At 42.1% G+C, this 21,912-nt stretch overlaps 1 protein-coding gene across 4 annotated transcripts in view; it reads right to left on the bottom strand.

Annotated features, from left to right (window-relative positions):
* ARSB (arylsulfatase B) overlaps window positions 1–21,912 on the bottom strand; it is a 194,062-nt gene that overhangs the window by 32,172 nt on the left and 139,978 nt on the right. Inside the window, exon 7 of one of the 4 annotated variants that reach the window (XM_017959685.3) lies at window positions 692–1,286. The exons of 2 other annotated variants lie outside the window; for them this stretch is intronic. In XM_017959685.3, coding sequence (XP_017815174.2) covers window positions 1,285–1,286 — 2 coding nt within the window. In that variant the 3' untranslated portion in view covers window positions 692–1,284. Of the gene's footprint in view, window positions 1–691; window positions 1,287–12,636; window positions 13,604–21,912 lie in introns of those variants that run through there. One more of the 4 variants, XM_017959686.3, reaches the window with a different exon arrangement.

Below are 21,912 nucleotides of genomic sequence, written 5' to 3' on the forward strand. Positions count from 1 at the left end.
TCTGGGCCCTTCCCATCAAGCTTGGTCTTGTGGCCAGTGTGGTGGGCACCCCACTAGACCCCTTGATCCAGTAGTGAGTTCCAGAAGAAAAGGCACAGCTCCAAAGCTCATCTGGAGCCAACTCTGTTCTCCTAATCTCCATTCACTTCTCAAACTTCCTGTCCCCCACAAGCTTCACTGGCCTCCTAGTACCTCCTTACCAAAGGAAAAGGTTAACTGGTCTTTTCTTCAACTCTTATTTCTCTTTCGGGGACAGAGCCTGCTATTCAGGGCATCAGGGAAGCGGGGGAAATAAGGATGGGAGTGATTAAGTTCATGTCCAAAACCAGCTCTCTGATCCCATGAATTTCCTGTACCCCTGGTACAAATAAATGCTCCAGAGAGAACTGAGTTGTGAAATGACAGGTAAAAACAGCACAGTGAAAACTCCTCTTGCTTTGAACAGAAAATGCAGTTGGTGCCTGTGAGTTATTTGTTTCTCATTTGCTTTGGAAAGATATTGTCTAGAGAATTTGGAAACCTACATCCCATTTCAGAAAGCAGACCAGATTTCTGCTGACAGTTTGGCAGGGGGTAGAGTTTGTCTGTTTTTGCCATGAAAGCTCGTTTTCTGGGGGACACACCACACGGTTCTAATTCTAGATGCCAACAAAGCTGCGCCATTAACCACGAAACTTGAATTAGCATTGAATGGCTTTTGAGTTTTTATTTAGGATGCATTTTAAGAAAATACAAGGCCTTCCAGCTGCAAACAGTAAGCACCACCAGGGACTATTGAGTTTAACATCTTTAACTAGGATCTGTAGTCAGCCTTCCTGTGCTTTGGGAGTTTCAGAAACTTTCAACCACAGAGTCCTGTGTTCAGCTGTGTCAGAAAATGACTGGGGTTGGATTTCTCCTAAGCTCTCAAAGGCTTTGAATCTTTGACCTAGTGTTGTTAACATAGTTAAACTGTTTTCTACACATAAGGCTTACTCAATACAACAAATTCGCAATACAAGAAAAGTTAGGTAAAGTTTCTATAGAAAATTCAGATCCTAAAATGTTAAATTTAACAACATGAAAAAATGTCCAGAGCTGTAGGTGTGATAAGCTGAAGGCTCCCCCTGCTTTTGGAGGCAGCAGGAGCGCAGTGCAGAAGCACGAGTTTGACACTCACAACTCGCTGCCGTCCTATCTTCACGTTAGGTTTCATCTTTCCAACTGGACTGCAGTTGCTGAGGTTAGCCTCCATGTACTATCCCGGTCTTGCCCCCATTTCCTGGTGCAGTGAAACAATGGATGCTCTGGAAAATGTGTTGATTAAATAATTGAGGTCACACATGGGTACACTAGAAACTTTCTTGCGGGGCGGCATTCTTTCGGTTAATGGGATTCTGTTCCGGGTAGAGAAGCTGCTTCCCTCATTCTCTCCCTAAGAACCTAAATTCCATCAAGAGGACACAATCAAACTAGCAAGAGAAACTAGTAGGACAACTGAAATTCATCACAGGAGGCCACAAAAGAGTTAATTCAGCTCTGATATGAGGATTATGAGACAAGGGTATAAGGATTACACACAATGGATTTCTAACAGAATACATTTTTTTTTTAAAGGACACAAGTAGTGACTAGGGACGTTTGTTTCAGATGAAGAAATAACCACGTTAACCTTTTAAACATTTGCATCTGTGAATTGCAGAGGCTCAACAGAAAGCAGATTGCCTACATCCACTGCAGCCATTCTGGCATGAGAAAGTTCTCTTGCCTAAAGCAAAACAGATGTGTGAGAAGAAAAAGCAAAGTCTCTTATGGGTGTATCAACATTCAGAATTATATAGTTATCTCAGGAACTATAGATTGCGTGAAGCAATGAATATGGAATCCTTCCCATATTTTGTCCCTAAAAACTCAGTATAAAAAGCAGAAACTTAGTATTAGAAAAATACTAATTATAAAGGCAGATGAAAAAGTTAACAGTGTATTCACATTTCATCCATACAATTTTTTGTTTTTTGGCCAACTGAGCTAATCCTGTACCACTGATTAAATATTCAGAATTTTTGGCCAAGTGCTGCCTAAGAGAGATTCACTTGACTGTTCAAGCAATTAGAAAAAGTGCCACATCCTTGCATGTGCCTCCAAGCAGGAAAGAACACATCAGGGACATCTGCATATGTATTCACATATGGGATTCACAGGCAAATCAACTTGGAAATGGAAAAGTACACAGAGGCTACCCCACTTGAGGTGCAGGTCAGTATTTACAGAGCAGTGGGCAGGTGCTCGGCTCTCTGCTAGGTCCTGGGAAAGGCACAGAAGAAACACAGGCAAGAGCACGGGCACTGAACAGGAAGGAAAACAATACCCCAGAGGGCACAGCCCCCTAGCCCAAAAGAAGAGTATTTACAGTGGGCAGGGGAGGACAGAGCATGGACGAAGTCTCAAAAAGCAATCATCTGAAACCGGGCTGGGGAAGTCGTTCAAGGAAATGTCAAGTTTGAATGATATGTAACATGTGTATATGTAAAAGATGAGAAGTGGCTACACAGCGATCAAGATCAATTTGGTAGAGAGAAATGCTAATATGATTAAAATGACCCCAAATATTTGTATTATCACATTACTACAGAAATGAAGTCATATGAACATTCTGTTCAAACACACACACACATACACACGCTATCACAATTTAGCATTAAATGCAGCTTAGAGGGCTTAAAATTGTACTGGTACACATGAGTTTAATAATAATTGATGGGCTAGTGTGGTGGCTTATGCCTGTAATCCCAGCACTTTGGGAGGTTGAGGCAGGTGGATTGCTTGAGCTCAGGAGTTCAAGACCAGCCTGGGCAACATAGCGAAACCCTGTCTCTACAAAAAATACAAAAATTAGTCAGGCATGGTGGCATCTGCCTATAGTCTCAGTTACTTGGGAGGCTGATATGGGAGGATTGCTGGAGCCCAGGTGATCGAGGCTGCAGTGAGCCGTGCTTACACCACTATGCTCCAGCCTGGGCAACAGAGTGAGATCTTGTCTCAAAAAAATTTATAATAATAATTGATGATAAAAAAGTTTACAAATTATGCGTACAGAGATGGAATAAGTAAATTCCTTCCTTCCTTCCTTTTTTTTTTTCTTTCCTTTTTTTTTTTTCCTCTTGCCCTGTCACCCAGACTAGAGTGCAGTGGAGCGATCTCGGCTCATTGCAACCTCTGCCTCCTGGGTTCAAGTGATTCTCCTGCCTCAGCCTCCCGAGTAGCTGGGATTACAGGCATGTGCCACCACCCTGGCTAATTTTTCTATTTTTTATAGAGATGGGGTTTCTCCATGTTGGCCAGGCTAGTCTCGAACTCCTGACCTCAGGTGATCCCCCCGCTTTAGCCTCCCAAAGTACTGAGATTACAGGTGTGATCCACCGTGCCCAGCCAATATATTTTTATGAACAGTTTTTCTACTTATGCTGTGATAAAAATTAAACATTCGATATAATATCTACAGCATTTATTTATCACTTTAAAAAAAAGCTAGGCCAGGCACAGTGACTCACACCTGTAATCCCAACACTTTGTGAGGCAGAGGTGGGAGGATTATTTGAGTCCGGGAGTTCAAGACCAGCCTGTGCAGCAAAGCAAGAGCCCCATCTCTACAAAAAAATAAAAAATTAGTTGGGCATGGTAGCACATGCCTGTGGTCCCAGCTATTCAGGAGGCTGAGGTGGGAAGATCGCTTGAACCAGGGAGTTCAAGGATGCAGTGAGCTGAGACAACGCCTTTGTGCTCATCCTGGAGGACAGAGGGAGACCCTGTCTCAAAAAACAAACAAAAAAAGCAGTGATTTGTACTCCAGATAATGGAGTAATGCGGTACTATAAAAATCTCTTCTCATTTTGTATTTATTACGAGTATTGGCAAAAGAGAGGGTCATCTTCATTTTCTTCTGATTTTTAAAATATAAAATATTTGCTGAAATTGTTTTCTAATATACAAAATTGTTTGGGTGAAAGAAAAAGAACTATAAAACACACGTACCAAACTGTCTCCAACAAAAACACTTAGATAATATTCCATTTGGAAAGAATGAGCTCCAAATATGGATTTTATGAGTAAACAAACGTTCTGTACTGCAAAAGTTAATAGACTGTCTTCACATTTAATTTCATGATCACTTCCTCTATTTGACTCTTCTGTGGCATAGCTTGAGATGTCTGCAAGCCCTGCTACTTCTGAAGGAAAATATACAGAGCAAAAAGACATGCTGTTAATCAAAGACTCTGGCATCTGAATTTAATAATCAGATGCCATTTGGAGTCTATATAGTTTTTCAATAGTGTAACACAAATCAGTCAGCACGTACATTTCAAAAGTGGTTAATCTCTTTTTACATGCACATCTGTGATCCCTTATGAAATATTCTTAACAGCAACCTAATAAGAAAGGAGAACAAACCTGTGGGTCAAAAAGGATCATCACGAAGCCATGAGATGTCGAGTCAGTCTTTCCCTAACTCTCTCACCACATAAAGCTACTGTGACTTTATTTACATATTTTTCCCAACTCAAATGGTCTCTCTTCTCTTTCAAACACCCACTCTCTTTTTTTGAAGTCTTCTGGGAATTCCATGAAGGAACATTCTTCCTCTTCCCACCTAATATCTCACCGGCTTATCATTTTCTCTGTTACTCACTTGCTTCTGTAGCACAAACTGTTGGGTGGTGTTTGTTATCTTCATTTATCTCTACCTCCTGTTCCCTAACTCAGTTACATGCTCTTCCAGGACAAGGAACTACGGATTATATGCTTTCCATGTCTACAGCAAGCTTCCTCAAAGTGTGGTCCTTGAATCATCAGAAATCGCTTGCATGTTTGATCAAAATATAGCTCAGAGATCCTGAAGTTGCATGAAGGGAGGGCCTAGGAAGCTGCATTTTCAGCATGCTGCCCAGGTGACTTTAATGCACACCAAGGATTGAGGACCCCTGTATACAAGGACTAAGAGAGTGCTATGAATACAATGGATACCAAGAAGTATTTGTTGAATATGTAAGGGCACACAAAGTAAAAACCCCAAACTAAAACAACAAAGCCAACCAGCCAACCAAACAAAAAACAATGTGCAAAATTAAAGGAGTTGGGATTATTTAGTCTTGTGCCTGTAAGTTTAATCACAACCCAATTATTTTTTCATGAAGCTGACTGTACTAAAGCATTATTTTAAAGAGATTGCTTATTTTCTAGTTGCATTGTTGTTGAATAAGGCAAACGATCTCCCCTAAACTCCTAATTAGAAGATCATAATGGTCATCTCCTTTCCTCTTCTCACCCTTCCCTACTGACCTTCCGCAAGAATCCTTTCCTTGGCTTTCCTTCTTGTTTTTTATTGCTTTCTCCCTGCTTTTTTCTATGAGACTGACTGCTCTTCATTCATCTCACTATGGCTTGCAGCTTCAAGAATAGAAGAGAGCAGTCCACAAAGACAAATTAGAACAAGACACCCCTCTCTGTGCCAGAAAGTGTAACTTGGCAAATGAAGGACAGGATGTGCCCCTGTGCAGTTAGCAACCTGTGAAACTGTACGTGGCAGCCTGTCAAAAAAGGTGGAGGAAAGCATCTGGGCCTACATTTTCCTGAAGACAGCTTTTCAAAATTTCTGTTTTTAGCTGACTTCACTCTTTTCTCGATATGCTATTAGGTAATAAGAAAAGTTCCAAACATTATTCACTGGGATGCTCGAAAGTAAGCTGCATGTGCCATATTACTCTAAGACAAGTATAAAGGACTTGCATTTTATTTCCACAAAGAATGAATAAAGGGAAAGGAATTTACTTTTGGGGAAAGGTAACACAAAGAACTTTGGTCTATAAGGACACAAAGGAATTCTCATCTCCAGAGATATTTTGAAATAATACAAGAAATGACCCATCTGTGGTAGCTTATGGTTGATCTAAGTAAGACAGCCTCCTGGGCCCCTTCTTTCCTGGAGAAGGCACTTTTCCTGTGATGCCAGGTTCCTAGTTCCCGCATCTTCTGCCACTTCTGCAGGAGCCACCCGAGGCCCTGAGGGGCCCTTTCAGAACCTTGGGCCTAAAGTCATTTCTTATGCCCCGGGTTATCACCTTCAGTAGAAAGTTGGTGGTAGCTACAACAGCAGCGAGCACTCAGGCCAGTCTGTAAAATACACAAAATTCCTTTCCTGAAGATATACAGATTTCCCAGGGTACAGTTGTGTCAGGACTGCACTTCTAGTCCAGGAGATTCTTACAATCTCACTAGACTGTGAATTTCTAAAGGGCAAGGACTGTCTCCTTCATTATTCTAGTGCCTAACAGGGCATAGCAAAGAAGGTGCTCAACAAAGACTCTTACTGATTAAAGGGGCTTGATTAGCTCTGTCAGCAAATTCTGCCTCCAAAAGTCCTCTGTTTGGCTTCCGGAGAATATTTCCCTTCTGTGTGTCACTCCCCAGTCCCACCCTCAGTCACAGATTTCTGGTCCCTGAACCCTGGATTTCCAGGTGTCATTCCAAGGTCAGGTGGAACCAAGGGCTCCATGATCTTCTCCCCCTGGTGTTACTCCTGTGATTTTGTTATGTTTGGTGGCAAAAGGAATTCTGCAGATGCCATTAAGGTTACTAATCAGAGATGATCTGCACGGGCCTAACCTAATCACATGAGCCTTTTAAAAGCAGGGAGTTTTCTCTGGCTTGTTACAGAAGGGAAGTTGAAAGATTCTAAATGTGAGAGGGATTCAACAAGAGAAAGCTTCTCCATGGCTGACTTCACCATGAAAGGGGCAATGGGACAAGAACTTGAGAAGCTGAGGGTAGTCCTTGTGGAGACAATAGGGACTTCAGTCCTACAACCACAGCAATTGAATTCTGCCAACAACCTGAACAAGCTTGGAAGAAGGTTCTTCTGCAAAGCCTCCAGGTAAGAGCCCAGCCTGACCGACACCTTGAATTCAGCCCTCTGAGACCCTAAGCAGAGAACCCAGTTGAGCCTGCCCAGCCTTCAGACCTACAGAACTGTGAGGTAGTAAAAGGTATTATTTTAAGCTGCTAAATTTGCAGTAATTTGCTATACAGTGATAGGAAATAAATGCAGCAGCCCTCTGGGCCCTTCTGTAGCAGTACCCTCCTTGTCTTCTGGACTTCAGTCAGTTCTCTACTGGGAGAGATAAAGAATGATCATTAGTAGGCACAAAATAACAACAGCTATGGTGACCACTGCTGTCCTTGTTCACTGACCAATTATCCAACTGCTTCACTCTCTCTGGTTTGTGCTTCCCTCCCCAAACCCACACATCCTTTACAGCTTCCTCTCTGTTCTTTCTCTGGGTGGGCTTTGGCAATTTATGGTAAAAGCCTCTGTCCTTGAGCTATATCCTTTATGCTCCCAGGACCCACTTGGCTTCAACATAAGCAAGTAGAAACATAAATAACAACAAATGTATGTGTAGATCCTGCAGAACATCTATGGTCAGGTCTGGGGCAATAAATGGGTGCCTTTAAGAGTCAGATCTGATTTGAACAGAAATAAGTCAAATTAAGATCTCTGATAGGCCAGGTGCGGTGGCTCACGCCTGTAATCCCAGCACTTTGGGAGGCCGAGGAGGGTGGATCACCTGAGGTCAGGAGTCCGAGACCAGTCTGACCAATATGGTGAAACCCCATTTCTAATAAAAATACAAAAATTAGCTGGGTGTGGTGCCATATGCCTGTAGTTCCAGCTACTTGGGAGGCTGAGGCAGGAGAATCACCTGAACCCGGGAGGCAAGGATTGCAGTGAGCTGAGATTGCGCCACTGTACTCCAGCCTGGGCAACAGAGTGAGAGCAAGACTCAAAAAAACGAAAAACAAAAAACAAAAAACAAAAACAAAACAAAACAAAAAACATCTCTGATATACAACTAAGGGCCGGGCACAGTGGCTTACACCTGTAATCTCCACACTTTGACAGGCTGAGGCGGGTGGATCACTGGAGGTCAGGAGTTCAAGACCAGCCTGGCCAACATGGTAAATCCTCGTCTCTACTAAAAATACAAAAAAATTAGCTGGGCATGGCAGCACATACCTGTGGTCCCAGCTACTCAGTCAGCTGAGGCAGGAGAATCACTTGAACCCAGGAGGCAGAGGGTGCAGTGAGCCAAGATCGCACCACTGCACTCCAGCCTGGGCGACAGAGCGAGACTCTGTGCCCCTGCGCCGCCCCCTCAAAGAAAGATCTCTGATATACAACTAAGATCTCTGTAGATCTCTGATATACAACTAAGACTGCACAGGCTTGAGCATCTGGGGCTGAGACAGCTGCAATTTTGGATACTCTTCGTGATATCTGAGATAAAAATCCTACATCTAAGATACATATCTGAGATAAAAACTCCCATTTGTAAGGTTCAGGGCTTTACCCAAACTACACGGTGCTCAGCAGAATGGCCATCTAGAATCTTGCACTGTTGGCATTTCATTTCTCCTTTCAGAAACCCCACTTTCCTTGGGTTTAAATGGAAAGAACCCATCGAATAAAGCTCTTATTTTTAAGAGAGAAGGGACATGCTTTTCAAGGGCCTTGCTCAATCTCCTATCATAACTAATCCTCCCTTTCTCCTTAAGCAACCTTGCTCAATCCTCCTTTTAGGACTAACTTTATTCTGTTTTGCATTGTAAGTAGTTGTTTATAGATGTCCCCTCCCACCCTTGCCCTGGCCCTCTCTGGCTCCTTAGGGGCAGGGGCCATGTCCCATTGATCTTTACACTTCCCTGGGGCCTGCACAGTGAGCAATGAATACCTGTTGAAGGGGTTTAATTTCTGCATGGAGTTAGATTTATAGTGGAGATTTCCTTTGCTGTTAGGTTTCAGGTAGGTGCTTAAGACCCCTTGATCCAGGGAGAAAAGGGCCAGGCAGCAGCTGCCGCTCAGTCTGCTTCTGAAATCTCCCCACAGGAGTAAGGAAGGGGCTGCTGGGAGGTGATGGTCCTATCAGCCTGAGCAGGTTGAAAGAAGGGGCAGGGGAAGGAAGCTCTGAGGGTCAATCTCACTTTCCATCCCTCAGCCAGCAGCAAGCAGGACTGCTTCTCAAATTTTATCTTTTCTCTGCCTTGGCAAAGACCAAGTGCATTCCCTGTACGTGAAACAATGCAGTTGCTGTTTCCAGGCAGACAAAAAGAGTGGGTGGGAAAATGTGAGGAAAGCCTTTTTCGTGACTTATTTTTTAAAAAAATGTATGTTGTGAGAAAAGTTGTCATGAAGATAAAATATGCAGTAAATTCTGAATCATAAAGGAAAAACATTTCCCACTGTCCTCTAAAATCTACTATATTTAGTTATTTATTCAATCACTCAGCACACTTCAAATGTGCCCTGATTAGGTGATGCTTCCCTTTGGGAGATTTGTGTATGTGCTTGTCTTCTAGACTGGAGGGTCTCTGGGGCTGGGACCTTCCACAGTTCCTCTTCATATCCCTAATGCCTAGCACAGTGCCTGTGACAGCAAGAGCTCAGGAGACAGCAGAACCACAGAGACTGAAGAGGCCACAGAAGTAGAGAGGAAAAAGGCAGAGCCAAGGGGCCCGGGAGGCCAAATGCTTCAGGGTGACGAACACTGGCAAATGGCACAGAAGGGCCAAGTCGGCTCATCCTGAAAAGGAGCCAAGGGATTCAGAAGCCCAGTGGTCACCTGTAGGGGGCTGCTATGGTTTGTGCCTCCAAAATTCATATGTTGGAACCCCCAAGGTGATGCTATTAAGAGGCAGGGCCATTGGGAAGTGATTAGGCCCTGGGGGCTCCACCCTCATGGACAGAATTAGTGCCTTTATCAAAGAACCTGAGGAAAAGAGTTCTTCCCTTTTCCCCTTTTGTCCCTTCTGCCACGTGAGGACTCACTGTCTCTCTCCTCTGGAAGATGCAGCCACAAGGCGCCATCCTGGAAGCAGAAAGGAGCCCTCACCAGACACCAAATCTGCCAGCACCTCAGTCTTAGACTTCCCAGCCTCCAGAACTGTGAAAATAAACTTCCATTATTTATAAATTACCCAGTCTGTGGTATTTTGTCATAGCAGTAGCAATGGAGTTAGGGGTATTTAGGAAAGAAGGCTGATTGCAGTTGGGTCAAAAGTAAATGGAAGGAACGTTCACCGATACCTACAAATAAACATGTTTTAAAAATGCATCTAAATGTGGCCAACAGGGTGAGACCCGGTCTCTACTAAAATACAAAAATTAGCTGGGTGTGGTGGTGGACGCCTATAGTCCCAGCTACTCGGGAGGCTGAGGCAGGAGAATTGCTTGAACCTGGGAGGTGGAGGTTGCAGTGAGTCGAAATTGCACCACTGCACTCCAGCCTGGGCAACAGAGCAAGACTCCATCTCAAAAAAGAAAAAAAAATCATCTAAATATACACTGTTACATGACTGGCTAAATAAACCATAGAATACCACGCAGCAGTTAAAAGAATAAAGTAGACCTTTATCAGGGTTTCTCAGCCTTGGCATTATTGACATTTCAGGTGGAAAACTCTTTGTCATAGGGCTGTTTTGTGCATTGTGGGATGTTTAGTACATCCCTGACCTCTACCTACTAGATGCCAATAGCACTCCCCACTCAGGTCGTGACCACCAAAAATGTCTGCAAAAATTGCCAAATCTCCCCTGGAGGGCTCACTAGCCCCTGGTTGAAAACCACTGATTTATACTCACTGATCTGGAAAGATCTCCAAGACAGATCATTGAGAGAAAAAAGTATGTGGCAAAACCCCGCCCCCTGACAACATTTTATATGATACCATCTATGTAAAAAAAAAAAGTATTGTACACACCACAGCTCCATAAATCCATACTGTATACATAAGCGCATCTAAAGTGGTCTGTAAAGTCAAAACTGTTAGCAGTGGTCACCTCTGTGGAGGAGGACAGGGAATAGGGGTCAGAGTGAATTTTGGTTTTATTTATTTATTTATTTATTTATTTATTTATTTGAGATGGAGTTTTGCCCTTATCACACAGGATAGAGTGCAATGGAGCAATCTCAGCTCACTGCAACCTCTGCCTCCTGGGTTCTGATTCTCCTGCCTCAGCCTCCCGAGTAGCTGGGATTACAGGCACCCATCATCACACCCAATTTTTTTGTATTTTGAGTAGAGACGGAGTTTCACCATGTCGGCCAGGCTGGTCTCGAACTCCTGACCTCAGATGATCCACCCACCTCAGCCTCCCAAAGTGCTGGGATTACAGGCATGAGCTACTGCGCTGGGCCAGTTTTGGTTTTATTTGTATGACTGTGTTTAAACAAATAATGAAAATGGAAATGTATTTGGTGTTAAAATTAGAAAATGAATGGAAATTGAAGATACGGAGAAAGCACATGCAAACTACTTCTGACAAGGTTTAGTGGTGAGAGTGAGGCAGAATTCAAGGAAGGAATTTTTAGAATGTGGGAAAATGGAGCACTGCTAAATTCAGTCAAGTTACAATTTGGTATAAAGCACCATGAGGAGGGGGTGCACGTCTTCTAGAATGCTTCTACTTATTAGCTCAAGATTTCAATAATGCTTTGCCAGCAATGACTTTCCCACTAGAGTTAAATATGCATGAAATGACAGAATTCCTCTTTCTGTTTTTCTACCATGTTTCTTTAATTTGTGTTTCTTTGGTGTGTGTACAGCTTTCTCTAACTAAAGTGCTGATGCCATTGTGGAAACTGTCACTCTTCAGAGTTGGAAAGACCCAAGTATAAAGGCTGACGCTGACTTGTTGGGTCTGGCACGGCTGGGGATACTGCAAGAGTGTATTTGTTTTTCATTAATTTGTTTGTCATTTTTCTCCATGATCTATGGAACATTTGTTTCCCCTGAAGCAAAAAGACCTGAAATGTCAAAGGTTTTTTCTTGGTGTCTGCTGGGGTAATGAACTGTTGAGAAAAAGAGATTTTTCTTATATGCTATTTTATTGTAGAAAGAGACATTTTGTGACCTTTTGCTGTTTTACAGTGATAATGAATTTTCTGACAGACTTGGAAACTTTGGGCTTCTATGTTAAAATAATACAGTTTGAGGAATAACACTGACCTGGACTTTTGGAGAATTAATCAAATACAGATTTTGGAAAATTGATGAGTTTGGTCTTTAGCAAGACACTCTAGTTTATTACTGTCATCAAGGTGGTACACAGATTTATACCACACAAAAACGTCCAACAATTAACTACAGACTCAAGTCCCTCAACAGAGACTTTGACACTCTTGGTGGTGGGAGGTTTAGGCCCAGGAGAATTTCAGCCTGATCAGTGTTGCTTTGTGGCATTTTTTTCTTTGTTCTTTTTCAAAAATTTAGTTGCAAAAGTAACAGGTATACCGAATTGAATGAAAAGGATACTAAAAATTATCCATAATCTCACCCTCTAAAGCTAACTGACCATTATAACATTTTGGTATATTTTTTCTAATCCTGTTTTTTTTGTCTTGATTGTTTTGTTTTGTTTTGTTTTTGAGATGGAGTCTCGCTCTGTTGCCCAGGCTGCAGTGCAGTGGCGTGATCTCGGCCCACTGCAAACTCCGCCTCCTCTTGAGTTCACACCATTCTCCTGCCTCGGCCTCCCGAGTAGCTGGGACTACAGGTGCACGCCACCACGCCCAGCTAATTTTTGTATTTTTAGTAGAGATGGGGTTTCACCACGTTGGCCAGGATGGTACCTATCTCTTGACCTTGTGATCCACCAGCTTCGGACTCCCAAAGTGCTGGGATTACAGGCATAAACCACCGTGCTCGGCCTCTAATCCTGTTCTAATGTCTGTATTATTTTTACACAACTGAGATAGTGAATACAAAATTTTATTATTTTGTGGTTTTTCCTTTCAAATATTGCATATAATGTTTTGTTTCTAATCTCAAAACACTTTAAAGGAAAACCGTAGGAACATTAATCAATTCTACCATTGTCTCTATGAATGTGATGATTAGATCCATTTTTCACATGCTCTGAAATTGTAGGTGTGTTTATGCTTTTATTTTTGAGAGGTGAGAAAACAGGCTCAGTGAGTCCAGGAGGCAGGCCAAGCTTACATAATGATGACACTGGGCAAGATGCTCTGTGTCCCTTGGAGGCAGAGTAACTGACCAATGGCTGTCCCAGTGACTACTTTGACTACCCAAACAAATGCATGGTGTGTAATACCAGGCCACAGAAATCTCTCAGCCATTTAAGAGGCATGAGCATGGGGAAGTTTCCTCTTTTGCACACAGTAGTGGCACTGTTAATCACCTAGTTTCTCTACTAAAACTGTTTCTGGGGACTTTTTGGGGTTTGCCTACACCCATCCACAGTACTTCCGCAAGATCAGAGGAAGTACTTGAAAGAAGTCAGAACCCATAGCCTAAGTGGGTTTCCCTAAGAATGTTCATAGGAGAAGTCTGCTACCTGATTCTTGATTTCCAGGGACCTTCCTCCAGGGTGGTGGATACTCAGCACCTTGCCATGTTTTAGAAGCTTGGGTTTTCTTTCTGAATGTTCACATAATGAGAAAACCAGGAACAAAAGGAAAGGAGAACTAGGTTCTGAGATGAGCTCTAAATCTTCATGTCTTGCTGGCTTGAATATATCTTAAACTTCTTTTCAGCAAATGCATCATGTTACTCTAGGATCAGAAAACATTTTGGCATTTGGATAATCTGAAAGATAATGTAAATTGCTACACAACTAGCTTAAATAGAAATTTGGGGGAAGAGATTATAAACACTTATAATTTGGATATCTGTTTCCTCCAAATCTCATGTTGAAATGTGATCCCCAATGTTGGAGGGGGGGCACAGTGGGACGTGTTTGGGCCATGGGGGCAGATCTCTCATAAATGGCTTGATGCCCTCTTTGAGTCTTGTTCTGTTCATGTTTTAAAGAGCTGTTCTTTAAAAGAGCCTGGCATCTCTCTTGCTGCCACTCTTGCCATGTGCACACCTGCTCTCCCTTTGCCTTCTGTCTGAGGCCTCATCATAAGCTGAGCAGATGCGGGTGCCACGCTTGTACAGAATCACGAGTGGAATAAACCTCTTTTAAATTACCCAGTCTCGGGTATTCCTTTATAGCAACGCAAAACAGACTAATACAATTTATAAAACAGTTCTGAAATTCAAGGTCTTACATCTCTGTCTTTAATTGGATATCTTAGAAAAAATATTTAGTCTTACATACTCATGCAAATATTTTAAATTATAAAGATTGAGCTTCAAATGAGGTGAAAGTCCTCTAGACTAGGGGCTCAATATTCAAATTGTAGTCAGAGACCCAGCAGCACTGGCACCACTCAGGAGTGTGCTAGAAATGCTAAATGTGGGCCCCGCCCCAGCCCGACTGAATCAGGTAATTCGTGTGCACATTCAGGCATGAAAGGCACTGCGTTAAGTGTAGGGTGGTAGACCAGACGTGTGGAATGCCAATGTTTTCACCTAGCATTCCCAGGTGGGTTCCTAGGCTATGCAGGAAAGCTATCAGACCTGTTCACAGCCTGCTCTTTTCTTCCCCATTAATAGCCTAATTTCTGGTATTATCTTTTCATCGTGACTTTACTAATCAGCAGAATCTGCCCCCAACTGCTGAGAGAGACAGTAGCTCATAACTATCTGTGATTTTCTGAAATAGATGATTGTCTTCCTGGTTTTCAGTCAGGTTAAGATAGGCAGAAAATAAGATGGCTGGTTTAAAATCATTTTAGCAGCTGCACTGGTAATATACTGCATTTTGACAGATGTGGTTAGTAACTTTAAGGAGTGCATTTTTCTCTCACTTGCTTACTTTGGTTTCTAGAAGTAAAACAGCCTATGGGCAATATAAGTTTTCGAAAGTATTCAAAAGCAGGCCTGGGGTCAGGAATGTGTTTGGTTTAGCAGTTAGGAGAATTTAAACTCAAATCCAGTTGGTTTTTAATTCAGCGTAATCACCAAAACCTGATAAAGTGCCACCAAGTTAAAGCAAGCAGATACTGCACAATGGAAGGGTTGATGTCATCCTTGGAGCTGCCAAACCATCAACAATCTGGAAAGCGATTTAAAAGGGAAAATGTAAAATACGACAAATGTAGTTCTTAGCTTTGCTTATATGTACTTCCAAGTGTCCGTGATTTATGTGCATCTTTTTCCTTTCTTTTCTAGACTGGTTTTCACTGTCATTATTTTCATTTAAAAAATGTTTATTCATTTCAACTCACTGCAGGGTAAATGCTGCTCTTTATAATTTGTGGAAAGACTAAGAAAAAAATCCCATATACATTTGAAAATATGCTTACAATTAGAAAAAGGGAAAGGTTTAGATTCCTTTTCAGTCTCTAACATTTGTTTTTTAAAACATTAGTTGTTAACAATTAGAAATCATGTACTATATTCTAACTTGTCCAAAAAATAACCCAGATCCAATCTTCAACTTTCTTTAAGTAAAGTGTATTTATGTCACAAATCATTCTTATATCTCAGTCAAAAGACAAGGGAAGGTAGTACTTAGGCTGACTTTCTCATTCCTCTTTTATTATTTTTTTCTTTTCTGAGAAAGAAGCTAAAAGTCAGCTATAAGCACTGAACTATTTTTTTGGAAGGAGTTTTTACAAAATGATGTAAAAGAAAGGATCTGAAATGAATATAAATAGTTCAAATACCCATGACTTCCTGTTTAAATCATTTTAAATTTATAGTAATGTCAGTCTCAAGTAAACTTGAGTCTCTTAAACTTGCCATCGATTAAGCCAAATCTAAGCTTTCTTACATCTCACTTTACAAACAAGCATTAGCTATTACAATCAAGTACCTCTGACATCTATCCAGTCTTTTCCATGGATCTTTTTTAGAGGTTAACAAAGTTAACCCCATATCTTTCCTTTTTCTTTTCTTTTTTTCTTTTTTTTAGACGAAGCTTCGCTCTGTTGCCCAGGCTGGAATGCAATGGCATGATCTTGGCTTACCTCAACCTCTGACTCCTGGGTGCCAGTGATTCTCCTGCCTTAGTCTCCCAAGTAGCTGGGACTACAGGTGTGCGCCACCATGCCTGGCTACTTTTTGTATTTTCAGTAGAGATGGGGTTTCACCATTTTGGGCAGGCTGGTTTCGAACTCATGACCTTGTGATCTGCTTGCCTCGGCCTCCCAAAGTGCTGGGATTACAGGCGGGAGCCACCATGCCTGGCCCCTTTTTTCATTTTTTCTTTAAGAAAAGACATTTATTCAACAACTACTTATTGTGCTACTGTTCTAGATGTTTGGGTATAGAAAAGAACGCAAAAGACTAAATTGTCTGCCCTCGTGGAACTTGTATTTTAATGGAGAGAGGAGGATGATAAATAAATATTTAAAAAATAATTGTGCCAGATGATGATAAAGAAAAGGCAGGTATTGGGGGCAGGGGGTAGCTACACAGTGCCTAGAACACACTGCACTGTCAACAATGGTTAGTTTCTTTTCTTTATTGCTCTCCATGTGATTTCTCTCAACTCCTTTTAAGTATTATTATAATACTTATAATAATAAGTATTCATATATACTTAATCGTGTATATTCTCTGGTTCAAAACTGCTTCTGTGAAGGCATTTAGGAAAGATGACAAATAGCACAGGTGTTACCCCTCACATTTTAAAGGAAGACGCTAAAGCTGACTGCAAGCTCCTTTGCTGGGAAAACAGTATGATGCCCCCAAAATAAGTGAGAGAGATACTAACAGACTTCTACAAACATTCCGAACTTGAAAATAAGGGCAGGTTACAGGGCAGAATGGAAGCCTCCAAGAGGGAACCTCTTTGGCTGCCATGAGTCAGGAGCATTAGGAATCACCTATGACAGGAAGCCCCAGAGCATCCCCGGCATACCAGAGGGAAAGGGCACCTACAGGGGGTTCATCCTAATAGGGGCACAGCCAGCTGCATACCTAGAACAGAGTCCAGATAGTGACAAGAGACTGTAAACCTGGCCCCAGATCAATGGCTCCATCAAATAGAGCCCACCTAGACATGATTCTCTCTTTCTAGGATAGCCCACTATACCAGTCACTTCTCATCCATAGACCACTAAACTAGTTATAAATATCTCACATAAACTACTCCTCCTGCCTTTTTTTGGAGACAGAGTCTTGCTCTGTCCCCCAGGCTGGAGTGCAGTGGTGCACTCTCAGCTCACTGCAACCTCTGCCTCCCCGGTTCAAGCGATCCTCCCACCTTAGCCTCCCTAGTAGCTGGGACTACAGGTGTGTGCCACCATGCCTGGCTACTTTTTTGTATTTTTTAGTAAAGATGGGGTTTTGCCATGTTGGCCAGGCTGGTCTTGAGTTCCTGGCCTCATGCAATCCACCCACCTCAGCCTCCCAAAGTGCTGGGATTACAAGCATGAGCCACTGTGCCCAGCCCCTCCTGCCTTTATACTTGAGATTATTCTAACACTTTGCTGAGATGGACTCCAAGGATAATCCAGCTACATAATTTTTAGTAAAAACCAGCCTACAAAGGAAAATGTATACCTTACCCATATGATTGAATCAGGCCCACCCAGGACTTCCTCTTGACTGAGGCACTTAAGGATTTGGGACTTGGATTACATCTATCAAATCCTTTCAGGCAGTGCCTAAACCAGCCTTTGTTTGGGTAATTGGGAGAGAAACTGCTAGACTTTGACTAGGGCTGTCATTCCAAAGAATTCTGGGACCCACAGTCCTAAGTGCAAAACAAGAGTCTCTACAAATAAACTCCCACAATTTCTGAATTTTTTTTTTTTTACTTCACTGAGAGTTTCCTGTGAAACAGGAAGTGCTGAAACCTCAGCATCTATATAACCACCTGTGGAATTAGCAGATTTTTCTTTATTCTGGGATTAAAATAGTGCAGACACAAAGGGACTTTCCTGTGGACAACAGCAATAGCTGTTTTAAAAATTCTACAAACTAAAAATAGGAGGGAGTTTTCTTATACTGATAAAGAGTATTAAAAAATCTGCAACCAATATCACACTGAACGGTGAAATGTTGAAAGCTCTCCCTAAATAGAAATAGAAAAAGCCCACCAAAATACTAACAATGCTTATTTCTGGGTTACAGAATAATAGGTTTAGGGTGATTTTTTTCCTGCACTCCAGCCTGGGCGACAGAGCGAGACTCCGTCTCAAAAAAAAAAAAAAAAAGAAATTTTGAGCTTTTCTGTATTTTTAAAAATTTCTTGCACCACTCCCCCATCTATTATTTGTATAAAAGCAAACAGGGAGCTTCCCTGTTGTATCCAGGATGAAATCCCATCTCCTTAGTGGGCCATACTGTCCTTGTTTAGCTTTCTCACCTCTTCTTTCATGCCTCCCCTTTGTCCCCCAGATAGGCTCACACACCTTTTGCTCACAGCCTTTTCTATTTCCTGTGATGGTCTTTTCCACCCAGGAACTCTTTGAGGTTCAGCGCAGGTGAAAGAGGGTCTGAGTGGTTTAGCTCTCCTTCACTCTCATAGCAACTATCAGACTCTGTGGAAATGATCTGACAATTAAGTACAGCTTGTAATGTCTCTACCACCATAGCTTTCAAATGTTATTTGATTTTCTTTTAACTTTTTGTATGTTCTAGTTCTCTCCAACTAGGTTATAAGTGACTTGTTGTATTTTTCATAAAGTCTAGGGCAACAGAGCAGGTATTTGTGGTAGCAGAATAATGGCCCTCTAAAGATGTCCCTGTCCCAATCCTCAGGATCTGTGAATATGTTAGGTTACACGGCAAAGGGGCATTCAGGTTGCAGATGGAATTAAGATGGCTAATCAGCTGACTTTCAAATAGGGAGGTGATTCTAGATTATTTATCCAGGTGGGCCCAATGTTATCACAAGAGTCCAGAAAAGTTGAAGAGGGAGGCAAAACAGGTCAGAGAAGATGAGACGATGGAAGCCAGGTTCAAAGAATGTGCCAGAAAAGGACTCAACCTTCCATTGCTGGCTTTGAAGATGGAGGAAGGAGGCCATGGGCCAAGGAATGTAGGCAGCCTCTAGGAGCAGAAAAAGGCAAGGAAATGGGTTCTCCCCTGCAGCCTTTGGAAGGGACTGCAGCCCTGCCAGTCGGTACCCTGGATTTAGTCCAGTGAGACCTGTGTCAGACTTCTGACCTATAGAACTGAAAATATCCAAAAAATATGAAAATAGAGTGATGGTTAAGTATCAGTTGTTTTAAGCCATTGAGTTCACGGTAATTTGTTTGATCAGTGATAGAAAACTAATAGTGTTAAATATTCTTTTCCTTCATTCACATTAAAATCAAGAAAGATAAAACCAAAGTTGTTGAAGTAATGGACAAATTTAAAGATATCCTTTTTGAGAACACCTTGCCTAATCACTCCCAAATGCTGTCACTTCTTCATTTGTCCTTACTGCTTATATTATATCACTTATCATTTGTTCTACTTTATTTTACAACTGCGTTAATATCCTTTCCGGGGCATATGTTTCCTTCTGATTCAAAAGACTCTTTAGAAGCAGGGGCCATGTACTCATTCCCTAGGTATTTGCTGCCAGAGGTAACAGACCTCAGTCTATAAATGCCTGATTACTAACATCTTACATTATGGTTACTAAACAGGCCATTTAGTCTGTTTTCAACAACTTCCCAGAAATGTTTTGAAAAGTTTTATTTCAGCCTTATACACAAGCACCCTAAAACCCCTAAAAAAAATTCTGACAAGATCAATAAATATTAACAAAGTAGATTTACTTTGTAAATTTTAATTCCATTGGATATATTCCATAAAATTTTGTGAGGTTTTATGTTTTTACAGAATTTTATGGTAGACTCTTTCAAGAAAGGTGGATATATTTATCCTTACAGATGGTAAGACTGGGGAACTGAGGTAGGAGGATGACTGGTCCAGATTGGGAGAGGCAAAAAAGTGTCTGGACACCCTCAAATCTTTGCCAGACCTGGGGAGGCTCCAGGGTGGAAGATGGAAGGGGCAGAGCCACTGGACCTGAGAGGGACTGTTTGGAAGTTAGACTGCTTTTGTGTTGAAATTCAAAATCAGCATAGAACCTTTAATCAACTATAATTAACAGGCTACACTTGGAAGCTATGGCTAAAATTTCTAGGCTGTACCAGAATTAAAGAAAAGTAAGTAAATAAATAAATGGTCAGTTGGAAATGAGACAGTTTGGCATAAAAGTGACCCTGGGGAAAAAATATAAAAGCTGATGTGCAAATGGAGTTACGGGCCACTAACCACGTTAACCACGTGGTGCTGTAGAGAAGGGCTCTGGTGAGGCAGCTGGCCCTTGGTCAAATGGCCTAACTCCAGATGCAGGGCCAGGTCAAGCCCTTCAGGTCAGCTTCTGTGATCTGGCTCAGAGAAGCCCTAGAAAACGTTGCTCACCCTGATTTCTCCAAACATAAGATTGGGGCAGTGGGATTTGCCATTTCTGCGTAGCCTAGGCCAGTGGTGAGAGTTAATTAGTGTTTTTAAAGTGCTGTGGATTTGGTTTGTTTTATGTATTTTCTCGGGATGAAAGCCAGGATGCCAGCACCAAGTGTTAACAGTGAAGGTTTCATGCGTGCTCCTTGAGATGTGCTGTGTGAAGTGGGGTGGAGGGGATACGAGGCTTGTGGGATCGCCTTTGGCATCAAAAAGGCCACATTTCCAAACAGACTTTAGTGCTCCCCAAAGCGGAGGGGGCAGACTAGAAGCCTTTGAAAATTTAAAAGGAGAAAGCTATCTGTGTTTTGGCTCTGTGATTGAGGGCATGTAGCAACCCACACCAAGGAAAATTTGACGAGCTGCTAAAGACAAATATTGGCAGCTAGAGACGACACAAAATTCTAACTGCTCTGACCTAGTACAGGCAGGCACGGAAGCAGCAACTCCTACTCTGTAAGAACCCCGCAGATTTCAGATATTCCAGGCTCGCCGGAACCCTCCTTGGAGCTGGTTTTCACAAATAAAGCTTTATGGCTTTATTCCTGATTAAGGAAGTCATATGTGCTCATAATTCAAAACTAAAATTGGAGAAATACATAAAGGGAAAAGTGCAACTTTCCCACCCTGCCCCAATCCTAGCAGCCAGAATGTAATTGTTGTTCACTGTGGTTTGGACATATTTACAGGAGATATTGTTATAATCGTTCCCAACTTATAGGTGATGAAACAGATGGCTGGAAGAACTCACCCACAGGCTCACAGGAAATAAGTCAGAGCTGGTATTGCATAAAACCCAGGGCTTTCTGGCACCCCCAAACTCTACCTGTTTTACTAGGTGACACTCCCCACCCCACACTCGGCTCCCTCATCCCCACAGCACCCTCCAGTGGAGTGACTACAAGTCACTGGCAGGGCTTCCACAACTAGCTCTACAAGCAGAAGCTACCACCATCCGCAGAGTCAGATTACATGTGAATCCAGCAAGGCTAATGTCACTACTTGACCCATTTTTCCAGCCTCCTTTAAATGAATCATGTCCCATCAACATGCTATTATATAGGTGAGATGATTGTAACTCAGATCTGGGTGCCCTTCTCCCACAAGACAAGTGTAGGACACAAAGCGATGAGACCTGCGAAATCAGGAGGACATGACGTACATGCTGGGTCTGAACAGCCCTGAGTTCCAGCTCTGATATTTAACAGCATGCATGACCTGGTGCCTCAGTTTCTTCACCTGGATTATAAAGAGTGTACAAACTGCTAACGGGCTCTTAGCCTCTGGCATTCTATGTAATGTTGAGCAATCTGTAGCAGGATGAGCCCCATGCATTCCCCCTAACTCTTTTAATTGTGCTTAATATCTAATTTCAGGCCGAAAGAAAGATGCCTCTGTGTCACTACTTCTCTAATATGCCCAAAAAGAAATAAAAATGCCTGGAAAATGATATATGAAATTATTGTTGTTCTCACTAGATTGATTCTAATCAAATCAGCTAATGATAAATTATTCATTTATTAGCACGTATTCTTTCAATATGTATTTATCTTTTATA

This window comes from Papio anubis, chromosome 5, assembly GCF_008728515.1.
Source record: "Papio anubis isolate 15944 chromosome 5, Panubis1.0, whole genome shotgun sequence".
Taxonomy (NCBI): domain Eukaryota; kingdom Metazoa; phylum Chordata; class Mammalia; order Primates; family Cercopithecidae; genus Papio; species Papio anubis.